The sequence below is a fragment of the Arachis ipaensis genome, chromosome B10 (assembly GCF_000816755.2).
Source record: "Arachis ipaensis cultivar K30076 chromosome B10, Araip1.1, whole genome shotgun sequence".
NCBI classification, from domain to species: domain Eukaryota; kingdom Viridiplantae; phylum Streptophyta; class Magnoliopsida; order Fabales; family Fabaceae; genus Arachis; species Arachis ipaensis.
In genome coordinates this window covers 9,242,174-9,252,597 of record NC_029794.2, presented here as the reverse complement: position 1 = coordinate 9,252,597, position 10,424 = coordinate 9,242,174, and the positions used below count along the sequence as shown (strand labels likewise).

Below are 10,424 nucleotides of genomic sequence, written 5' to 3'. Positions count from 1 at the left end.
ATTTGGCGCAGCTGAGGCCCAGCACAGTTGGCATACCTGTCCGCCTCATACAATGCTGCATTCGGGTTCAAATCTCAGCTGAGGCTGGTTGTTGGTTTAAGAACCCATGATATTTATGGTAATGTGTATGAGTGTGTTGTGTATGTGAAACATGGGTGTAATGTCTAGGATTGGGGGCTGTCCAATCCACTTGACCCAAAAAAAAAAAAAAAAAAAACAAAGATTTGGCTAAAAGGGAGCTGCAGAGCGGAGAACACGAACACAATTGCTGGAGCTTCACGGCGGAACCATCACTAGGAGCTTCACCGAGTGGCGCCCGCGGAGAGGTTCGTTTACGGAAGAACACAAAGGGATATAGTGCGGATGCGGGCTGAGGACAACAATGAGGAAGAAAGATCTCGGCTTCAGATCCATGCATCAAGTATTCGGCCTTTTGAGGGAGCCTCCGGCGACAATGGCAAAGCTCTGATAGATTGAAGTCGAAGAAGATTACCTTAGGGACTATTAGGGTCGGGCAGCAAGGGGTCGGGTCATGGGGCGAATTTTGGTTCTTCCTCCTCGGTATAGCGTCATTTAAAGAACGACAGTCAGCACAATGTACAAAAAAAAAAAAAAAAAAAAAAGCTTATCTATCGTTACTAACCTACTACTGAGCACTTGGAGAACACGTCAACAGCTCCGAAACCCACGAATCCGGAATTGACACGTATCCCTCTTACCGCAACCGCCTCCACAAATGTGGCTATAAATTAAACGCTGAAGGGTTATTAAGGGTTTTATAATCTTCTCTTTAGATTTTCATTTTCGCAACAACCTCTCTCACCTCAGCATATTCCATATTCCCTTTCGCTTCTTCACCGTCTTTGCCCTAACAACCAATCATGCCTCGCCGCAGCTCCGGTGGTAAGCTCCTCCATTTCTAATCTCTCTTTGTTTACATTGTTTATGCATTCTTGCTCCCAGATCTGTTATTTACTTATTTATTTATTTTTGTATTTTTTTCAGTTCTATGCTCTTTATTTTGTTATTATTTCGAGTATGCAATTTTCTTGTTTAACTCCCTTTGTTTAATTGTTCACGGAAGTTAGAAACTCTAGGCATAGATTGTTTGACCTAGCTATCTTGTGATTTTACAATGAATTTCGTTTCGCCTCTTACACTTCCCGGCAAATATTGGTTAGGGATTTCTAGTTTTTTTTTTAATGAAATAAAAATAAAAGGAAAGATGACTTAATTAATTACCTGTTTTGTGAAGTTGTTATCTTTTCTATTAATTGTTGTGTTTGGTATGAAGCATGAATAAATTTATAGGGATTTTGTCATGGTGCTTTTGAACGGAGAATACTGTGAGTTAGGGGTGTACATGACTTGGCCCGACCCGAAGATCCGAACACTTTAAAGGCTAATTTAGTGTGATTTTATTGGGTCTAGGGTCGGATAAGGATCTTAAAAATAGACCCGGTCATTATTTCGGGTTGAGTCAGGGTCATAGTTCGGGTCACCCGAATTCGGCCCGATGGCCCGGTCATCATACACAATTAATATTTTGTGTTATTAGTGATGGATGATGGTTATTCTTATGTGGAATTTAAATATTGTAAATCTTAATATTTTGAGTTATTAGTCATTATAAGATTATAATTTAATGTTCTATGTTTAAAATGCATAAGACTTTAGACTAATGCATAAAATTGTGTTATTTGTATTGATTTAAATATTTGGTGCTATTAGACAATATTAGTATTGATTATGGTTATGCTTTAATTTTAGAGAAGGGTTGGTTCTTGTTATATTTTTTGAAGTGAATTTTTTTATGTGAATTGTGAAATAATAATTGGAGATTAAGTGATTTTTACATGCTAAAGACTCGGTTTTTACCCGGTTTTCAACCGGTTCGAAGGTGCGTAGGTTTCATCGGGTCTAGGATCGGGTTATGGTCTAAACATTAGGCCCGGTCAATATTTCGGGTCGGGTTTAGGTTAAGCCAAGCCCGGTGTGACCCGGCCCATGTACACCCCTACTATGAGTGTTTATTAGTATTTGGTTCTATCACTTAAGAGTTTCCGAAGCTATGATTATGCCCATAGGTTTACCTGCTTTGGTTTCCATGACTTTGATGACCTTTGTTGTAGAATGCTGGTCCACGGTGCATATTTGTTTTGGACACGGGGTTGTCCAGTGCCATTAGGACAGAAAAGCGATATATATATATATCAGAAGAAATCTTACTGCTTAACAATAATATGACAATTTGATTATATAACATTCATATTCTCACAACATATAAATAAACCTTTTATGTCAATGATATTGAGTTATTGATTATATCTGCAGGAAGATCTGCACGCCCAGCTCCACGTGCAGCTCCACGTCCCGCTCCAGGTATGGATGAATGTGATATAGTAATAGGCTAGGCTAAGTTCGAGTTTCAATAGTCTTAAAATATGAGATATGTTCAGTATAGTCTTATGAAAATACATGTAGTGAATATTGATGAAATTTATGTCTTCTGCAAGAAATTGATATCGAATTTATTCTGCTGACTTGCCTTCCATTGCTGTTCTCTTGCAGTTCACCAAGCTCCTCCTCCTGCTCCTGCTCAGAGCGGTGGTGGATCTATGCTTGGGGGTATTGGATCTACAATAGCCCAAGGTATGCTACAAAGATCACCTTCCATTATTATATTTAATCCGTCAAAACAAATTTCATACTCCATAGTTGCTACATTTGATACACTCCACTGTCTTTTGTAGGAATGGCTTTGGGCACTGGAAGTGCTGTGGCACATAGGGCTGTGGATGCAATCATGGGACCACGAACATTTGAAGTCGGTGGGAATGATGCTGCTGCTGCTGCCCCTGTACCTACCGCTAATAGTATGGATGCATGCAACATTCACTCAAAGGCATTCCAGGATGTATGTGTACATTTGTTTTATACCTAGTTGCTCTGTTTGAAAACATTGATTAATATTTCTTCAAGGCTAAAACCAGTCATAAAAATTACATAATTTTCAGCACTATGCGGCCCAAGTGGATCTAAAAAGCAAAATTGTTTTTTGCTTGTGCTGTTTTTTACTTGCAAGTTTAGATGTGTCATGTGAAATGTGATGATATTACTTGAGGCTAAATGTTATTGATTTCCTTGCAGTGCATCAACAGCTATGGAAGCGATATTAGCAAGTGCCAGTTTTACATGGACATGCTTGCAGAATGCAGAAAGAACTCTGGTGCCCCAATGAGTGCTTGAACGTGCTCTTCATATGCTTTTCCCTGCAATGGAGAATAGCTTTGAGTTTGCATATGTGCTCTAATATGTGTCGTTTTTCAAACTGCATGTGGTTTATTAAGTATATTCGTCATCGAATAATCCTAGTTGAAACTTAGACCTTCCCAAACTGGTATGAAACCAGTATTTATTTCTACTTGATTTCATATAGCTACATCTTGGTGACTTGGTCGGAAATTTTACCTGGACTACAATTTTTATGGTTTCATTGATGATTGGTTCATGCTGCCCATGTTTCTTGAGAGACGGATCCTTGTTATGGTGCTGCCATAATTTGAAATTCTTAGTGATGGTACTAAAACATAGGGCTTTCTTTCAGCAAGGTTTGTTTTTGAATTAAAACCTCTTCCGAGGAGTTGATCCACTTAACGATTTTCTTAGCTAATAATTCATAAGCAATCTTCTCTGTTCAAGGGTGTTGTGGGGGGATATTATATGAATTAGGGATAAAAGTTTTAACTCCTAGAAAATCATAGATTATAAAATATAAATATAAGCAATGCTGTCTTTTATTTTTTTATTTTTCTTCTGGGATATACGAGTATGGGTGTTCATGGTTCAGTGTTTTCATAGACTTGACTTAACTCCTTTTTCACATAACAAACTGGTGCATATATAAGCTCTCACAACATTGCTTTGTGCCGCTTGTAATTTTCGTAACTACTGGCTTTGTGCCCCTTTTTTACTTTTTTGGTATATGTAAGCAAGGCTGATAGTATCCTGTTTTGCCTTAAGCAAGGGCGTGAAAACAACATGTTCTGGTATTTCGAAAATAGATTTTTACCATTTTCTCTCTCAAATGAAATTTGATTCTATATTATTCAATTCTATTTAAATATTGTATGGTGAGAGATTATGTTTTATAATAATTTAAAGAAAAAATTAAGAGGATTTATCTCGTTAATAAAAAATATCAAAACCTCAGAGAACCCTTGAGTAGTCGAGTGTATCGTGTGATTGTGGTGTGGTGTGTGTGATATGTTCCAAAAAAATAAATCTGTTATCTGATTTTAGCCTGCATATCTTACATATCAAGCTACCGTGGTTTCCAACTTCGAACTAATCCACCAAACTCACCACGAATCGATTACAGTAGAAGCTAAATACAAATTAAGCTACATTTGAATTTGATGAGGGAACTGGCCAATGGTGAGACCAGGTTATTGACATTTCCAGCCTCAAATAAGCAACCAAGAATATCCAATTGGTTTGCTAAGAGCTTAACCTTCCCAAGCATGAGGACAAGGGAAATTAATGGAAACTTTCAATTGGAAATTGGTTTGCTATTATTGATCCTATATTTTTATAGGACCATGCCAAGAAAGGAATAAACAAAGAAAAAAAGTGGATAATATATTAATATTACTTGATAAAAAATTCATTTTCATAAAGAAATGACAACAGCAATCTTCCCTTGTAGCCAAAATTATTGGTGCCGTCAAAGTTTCCACTCGAGCCCTTTGAGCAGCAACACTATTGTTTGCATTATTGTATAATTTCCTTGTGGAATTATAACTCCTTTTTCTCTAAATTATTGATCATTGATAATTGATTGGAATTCTTTACATATGTACTATGTGAGCGCCAAAGTAAGTGCAATAATAATAGAACTTTATTTTTCTTTTTCCCAACAAGGATAAGATTTATTCACTTCGACTTTCTCTTATCTTTTTTTAATAATTTCGCTTCATTTTCCCACCAACTTTTCGTTATGAAATGAAATGTCAATGCTTCACAATGTACGTGCATTTTACTCGGTGCTAGTTTAGTGGAAAGCACTCAATCACACAAAATGATCTATGATCAGTATTCTTTAATTAGTATCATCTATGATCAATAATGCTCAGTGATGTGGAAATACATGTTTTATTTGCCTTGGTTTTGTTAATCCAAGACTCCAGCCACATTATACTACTGCTTAGAATTTTCTACAGTTTCGTATTGGTGCTTCTTGCAGCTTTCCTTTTTCCCCTAAGGGAATATAAGTAAAGGCTCAAAAGTTTGAATATGTGTCCCAAGATTTTGTAATTCCATTGGCATAATATGTTTCCATATTCAATGAAATAGCTTGACGAGTCGACGTTTTTCTTTTTTCATGACTTTGCTTTTCTGGTTTTCTGCTTTCGTTTTTATATGGTCTTCCAATACTTGTTCGTTCATTATTCGGTGTAATAAGTTGCAATATAAGACTCTACTACACTTTTGGCTATTTTGGAAACTAGCTCTAAAGATGATTTTCCTCTTTAATTATTAGTTTTATTTCCTTTCAGAGAATAACGTCTATGAAAGTATACTTTATAGAATGATGCACGTAAGTATGATGATATTTGGCTAAGCAGCTCTTTTATGTGGATTTAGTTATTACATTTGGAGAAGTCATACAAATTTTGGGTAAAAGCAATAATTTGTATTTTTTAAATGAATCCTTTTCTTTTGTTGAGATCCAATACATGAATAGGAATGAAAGGAACAATATTTTACAAAAAAAAATTTTTTCTTCTTCTAGAAATTATTACAGGTCTCAGTTTATTCAACAACTCGATCGTTGGAGTTATCGTATTATTAGTCTGGGTTTTCTCTTTTTAACAATAGGTATTCTGCCAGGAGCAGTATGAGCTAATGAGGCATGGGGATCATATTAGAATTGGGATCCCAAGAAAACTTGGGCCTTTATTACTTGGACCATATTTGCGATTTATTTACATACACGAAAAAATACGAAATTAGAAAGTGTAAATTCTTCAATAGCGGCCTCTCTGGGCTTTCTTATAATTTGGATATGTTATTTAGGAATCAATCTATTAGGTATAGGATTACACAGTTATGGTTCATTTACATCTAATTGAATTGAATTTAATTAAAGAAAAAACCTCCGACAAATACAAATAAAGACATGGTTCATTTACATCTAATTGAATTGAATTTAATTAAGGAAAAAACCTCTGGCAAATACAAATAAAGAAAGCATAAGTATATATACATCCTAAGAGATAAGTATATATACATATCTAATATACTAATATATAAAATATATAAGAAATTTTAGTATATATTCGATATTCTATTTATATATAATATATTTGATATGAATATAGAAAGAATAAAGAAAAAATGGAATTGTCGAGAACCCTTTAAATCAAGTAGTAATGTAATGATTCAAGGGGTTCTCACAAACAACAAACATATTTACATATAATTAATTCAAATTTTGTTACGTGGTTTATTTCTCTTTTTTTGGGGGTTGTATTAATTTTCATTAAAAAAATTTAGAAAAAAATTGATAGAATGGCTTCAACCTTGTCAACCGAGAATGAGAAAATAAAATCTGGATAAATACCAATACCTATTACGGGTATAAGGATAGAAATCGAAATAAATAATTCTCGTGGACCAGAATAAAAAAAATACGAGTTTGGTGTATTAAAAAGCTTGTATCCATAGAACATCTGCCGTAACATGGATAATGAATAAATAGGAGTTAATATAATTCCAACTGTGTTTAAAAAAATTATTAGTATTTTTGTCATTAAAAGATATTTTTGATTGGTTAGTATTCCAAAAAAGATCATCAATTCTGCAACAAAACCGCTCATGCCTGGCAATGCAAGAGAAGCCATTGATAAGATACTGAAAACTGTGAATATTTTGGGCATTGGGATAGCCATTCCACCCATTTGGTCAAGATAAAGAAGATGTAGTCTATCATAACCTGTTTTCGCCAAGAAAAAAAGCGCAGCACTAATAAATCCATGAGAGATAATTTGTAAAATGGCTCCGTTGAGCCCCGTATCACTTATAGAACCAATTCCAATAATTATGAAACTCATATGAGATACTGAGGAATAAGCTATTCTTTTCTTTAAATTACGTTGACCAAGAGATGTTGAAGCTGCATATATTATTTGAATTGAACCTAATAACATTAACCAGGGGGAAAATATGGAATGAGCGTGAGGTAATAATTCTATATTAATTCGAACCAATCCATATGCGCCCATTTTTAATAAGATTCCGGCTAAAAGCATACAAGTGCTGTAATGTGCCTCTCCGTGGGTGTCCGGTAACCATGTATGTAAAGGTATAATTGGCAATTTTACAGCAAAAGTAAAAAGAAATCCCATATAAAATATTATTTCGAGCACCCCAGGATACGATTGATTAGTTAATGTTTCAAAATTTAATGTCGGTTCATTAGAACTATATAAATCGATACCTAGAATTACCATTAATAAAAAATAGAGCTTTCGCAGTGTATAAAATAAACTTTGTAGCTGAATACAAACGTTTCTTTTCCCCCTATGGATAAAAGTATATAAATTGGAATTAATTTCAATTCCCACATGATGAAAAAAAGTAAAATATCTTGACAAGAAAAAGGTCCTATTTGACCGTTGTACATTGATAGCATCAGGAAATGGAATAATCGGAATTCTCGAGTAACCGGTTGAGCCGCTAAAGTAGCTATAGTGGTAATAAACCCCGTCAATAAAATGGGTCCTATAGAGAGTCCGTCTATTCCGAATCTCCAGTAAAAATAAAAAAAAATTAATCCATTTATAATTTTCTGTCAGTTGGATTAATGGATCATCCAATTGGAAATGATAACAAAATGCATAGGCTGTTATCAGCAGATCGATTAAACATATGCAAATTGTATACCACTTAATTACCTTATGGCTATTGGTAAAAGTACAACTATTGTTAACCAAGAAAAATAATTCGTGATAAAAATAACATACACTTAGGGCTAGAAAAACCCGCGCTCAAAATAGAAAGATAATAGAAATATCTTTCTATTTTGAGCGCAGATTTTTGGCAATAAAAAACGTATTCTCGTGGTGTTTGTTTTTTGAAAAAAAGAAAGGGGCGGTCTCAATAAGCTAGACCCATGCTTTGAGTTGTTTCATGCCACAAATAAACTCGAACACTTAAGAAATCTGTAGGATAGGCGGATGTACACCTCTTACAACCGACACAGTCCTCCGTTCTTGGGGCAGAAGCTATTTGCTTAGCTTTACACCCATTCCAAGGTATCATTTCTAATACATCGGTGGGGCAGGCTCGGACATATTGAGTACATCCTATACATGTATCATAAATCTTTACTGAATGTGACATTGGATTTGGATCTATAATTTTTTTTAACACCAAAAATGGAAAATTTTTGATCTAGTAAACTCGTAAATAAATCATATATTTAGACACTAGATGAATCAACGATTTACCAGAATTTTGATACTCAAAACCGACTTCTGGATCAATTCATAAGAGGAGAGGGGACCAAGATACTTTGATTTCTTACGTTTTTACAAACGTGCGAGTTTGTTGAATTACACTATTCAAAATTAATATTTATATTCCCTATACTATTTTTAATTTTGTAATTAGATCCTTTCTAGTATAAAAAATATTAGAATTAACTGAATATTTTTTCGTAAATTGAAGATATCTATAATTAAGAATATAATTAGATTTTTGATCACATGTGATGTGGACCATAAAGCTCGGCCCAAATTAAACAAAACACAACAGCTACTAGGAGAGCTAGGAATCAGGTAACAAATCACTCAACAACGGAAGAAAGATTCTAGACACCAACCACGACGAGAGCTACAGGAAAATTCGAAATATTGGGTACTTGGCACAACGGCTTCCCTATCTATTTAAACAACCTCGGATTGACAGAAGGGGAACAAGCACGATACACTATCACTTCTTTTCTTTCTTTTACTTTATCTGCAATTCATTTGAAACACTTCTTCTGACTTGAGCGTCGGAGATTCTTTTGTAAGTGTTCCACCCGTGATGTTTGGAGGCCAGCCGACCTATACCTCGCCCCGACGAATAGCAGCACCACATATATGAAGTTGTTCAAAGCTCGGATCGCTCATAGATCGGCCTGCGTAACCCGGATGGAATAGTTGGCGCCCACGTGGGCCTGAAAATAAAAACCCCACTAAGTTTAACCCTCTTTTTTAGCTTTGTGCTCTCTTTTTTTAGGATTTCTCAAATCTTGAAGGATGGTTGATAACGAAACCCATCAACCTACGCAAGCAGAGCTCTTAGCTCAGATTGCCGAGCTTCAGGTGGAAGTTCGAAGGATAGCCGAATTATCATCCAACAACCGAGCTGGGAAATACGGCGAGAGAGACCCTAAAAGCTCAAACCAGAATGACAGGGAATCCCAAAAGCTCACCCTGCCAAAAGAGAAACTGACTATAGACAACCCCTTCTCGGAAGACATCATGAAATTTCAAATGCTAAAAAATTGTGCTGCCTACTGCCCTTGAACCATACAAGGGGTTCGGTAATCCTCGCGTCCATATTAGGAAATTTCAATCTATGATGTTCTTTAATGGTGCCTCAATCGTGCCTCTGAGCCCATACTTTGCCGAGCCTTTCCTACTTATTTAGATGATTCTGCATTACTCTGGTTCTCTAAGTTGTCTGCAGGTTCAATCTCTTCTTTTGAAGAACTGGCGAGATTTTTCATCGATTATTTCGCTGCATCAAGAATATACGTGCATGGGACAGACTACCTAAGCACCATCAAGCAAGGGCAACACGAGAGCTTAAAGGACTACATGATGCGGTTTGCTGAGGCAACCATGGAGATTCCAGATCTAAGCCCAGAGGTCCACCTACACGCCCTCAAAAGCGGCCTCAGACCTGGCAAATTCTAAGAGACGATCGCAATATCAAAACTGAAAATGTTAGACAAATTCCGAGAAAAAGATGCTGGCCAAATGGAAATCAAAGAGCTTTGGGAAGCTCGGAAGACAGACAAACAACAACCTAGAAGGGAGGGAGAAAAGTCCTTTAGGTCACCAAGTAACAAAGAGCTAAAGAAACCTTTCAAACTTAACCCCAAGTTCGATAACTATACCCGATTCAACACAAAGAGAGAAGACATTATAAAAGAAATCCTTCATGCTAAGATAGTCAAACCTCCAAACAGGGCCGGTAATTATCAGGATCAGAGGTTCGTTGACAGAACAAAGTATTGCGCCTTCCATCAGAAATTTGGACACACAACAGATGAATGTATAACGGCAAAAGACCTACTAGAATGGTTGGCAAGGAAAGGACTCTTAAACAAATATGTTGACGGAAGGAAGAATAGAGGAGGAATCAAG

The 10,424-nt window shown here is 35.9% G+C and overlaps 1 protein-coding gene across 1 annotated transcript; it reads left to right on the top strand.

Annotated features, from left to right (window-relative positions):
* LOC107623198 (uncharacterized protein C6C3.02c) lies at positions 735-3,532 on the top strand. The gene is made up of 5 exons (XM_016325370.2): positions 735-903; positions 2,335-2,382; positions 2,572-2,652; positions 2,754-2,917; positions 3,151-3,532. Exons 1-5 carry the CDS (start codon positions 882-884, stop codon positions 3,247-3,249), a joined length of 414 nt encoding a protein of 137 aa, XP_016180856.1. The 5' UTR covers positions 735-881; the 3' UTR covers positions 3,250-3,532.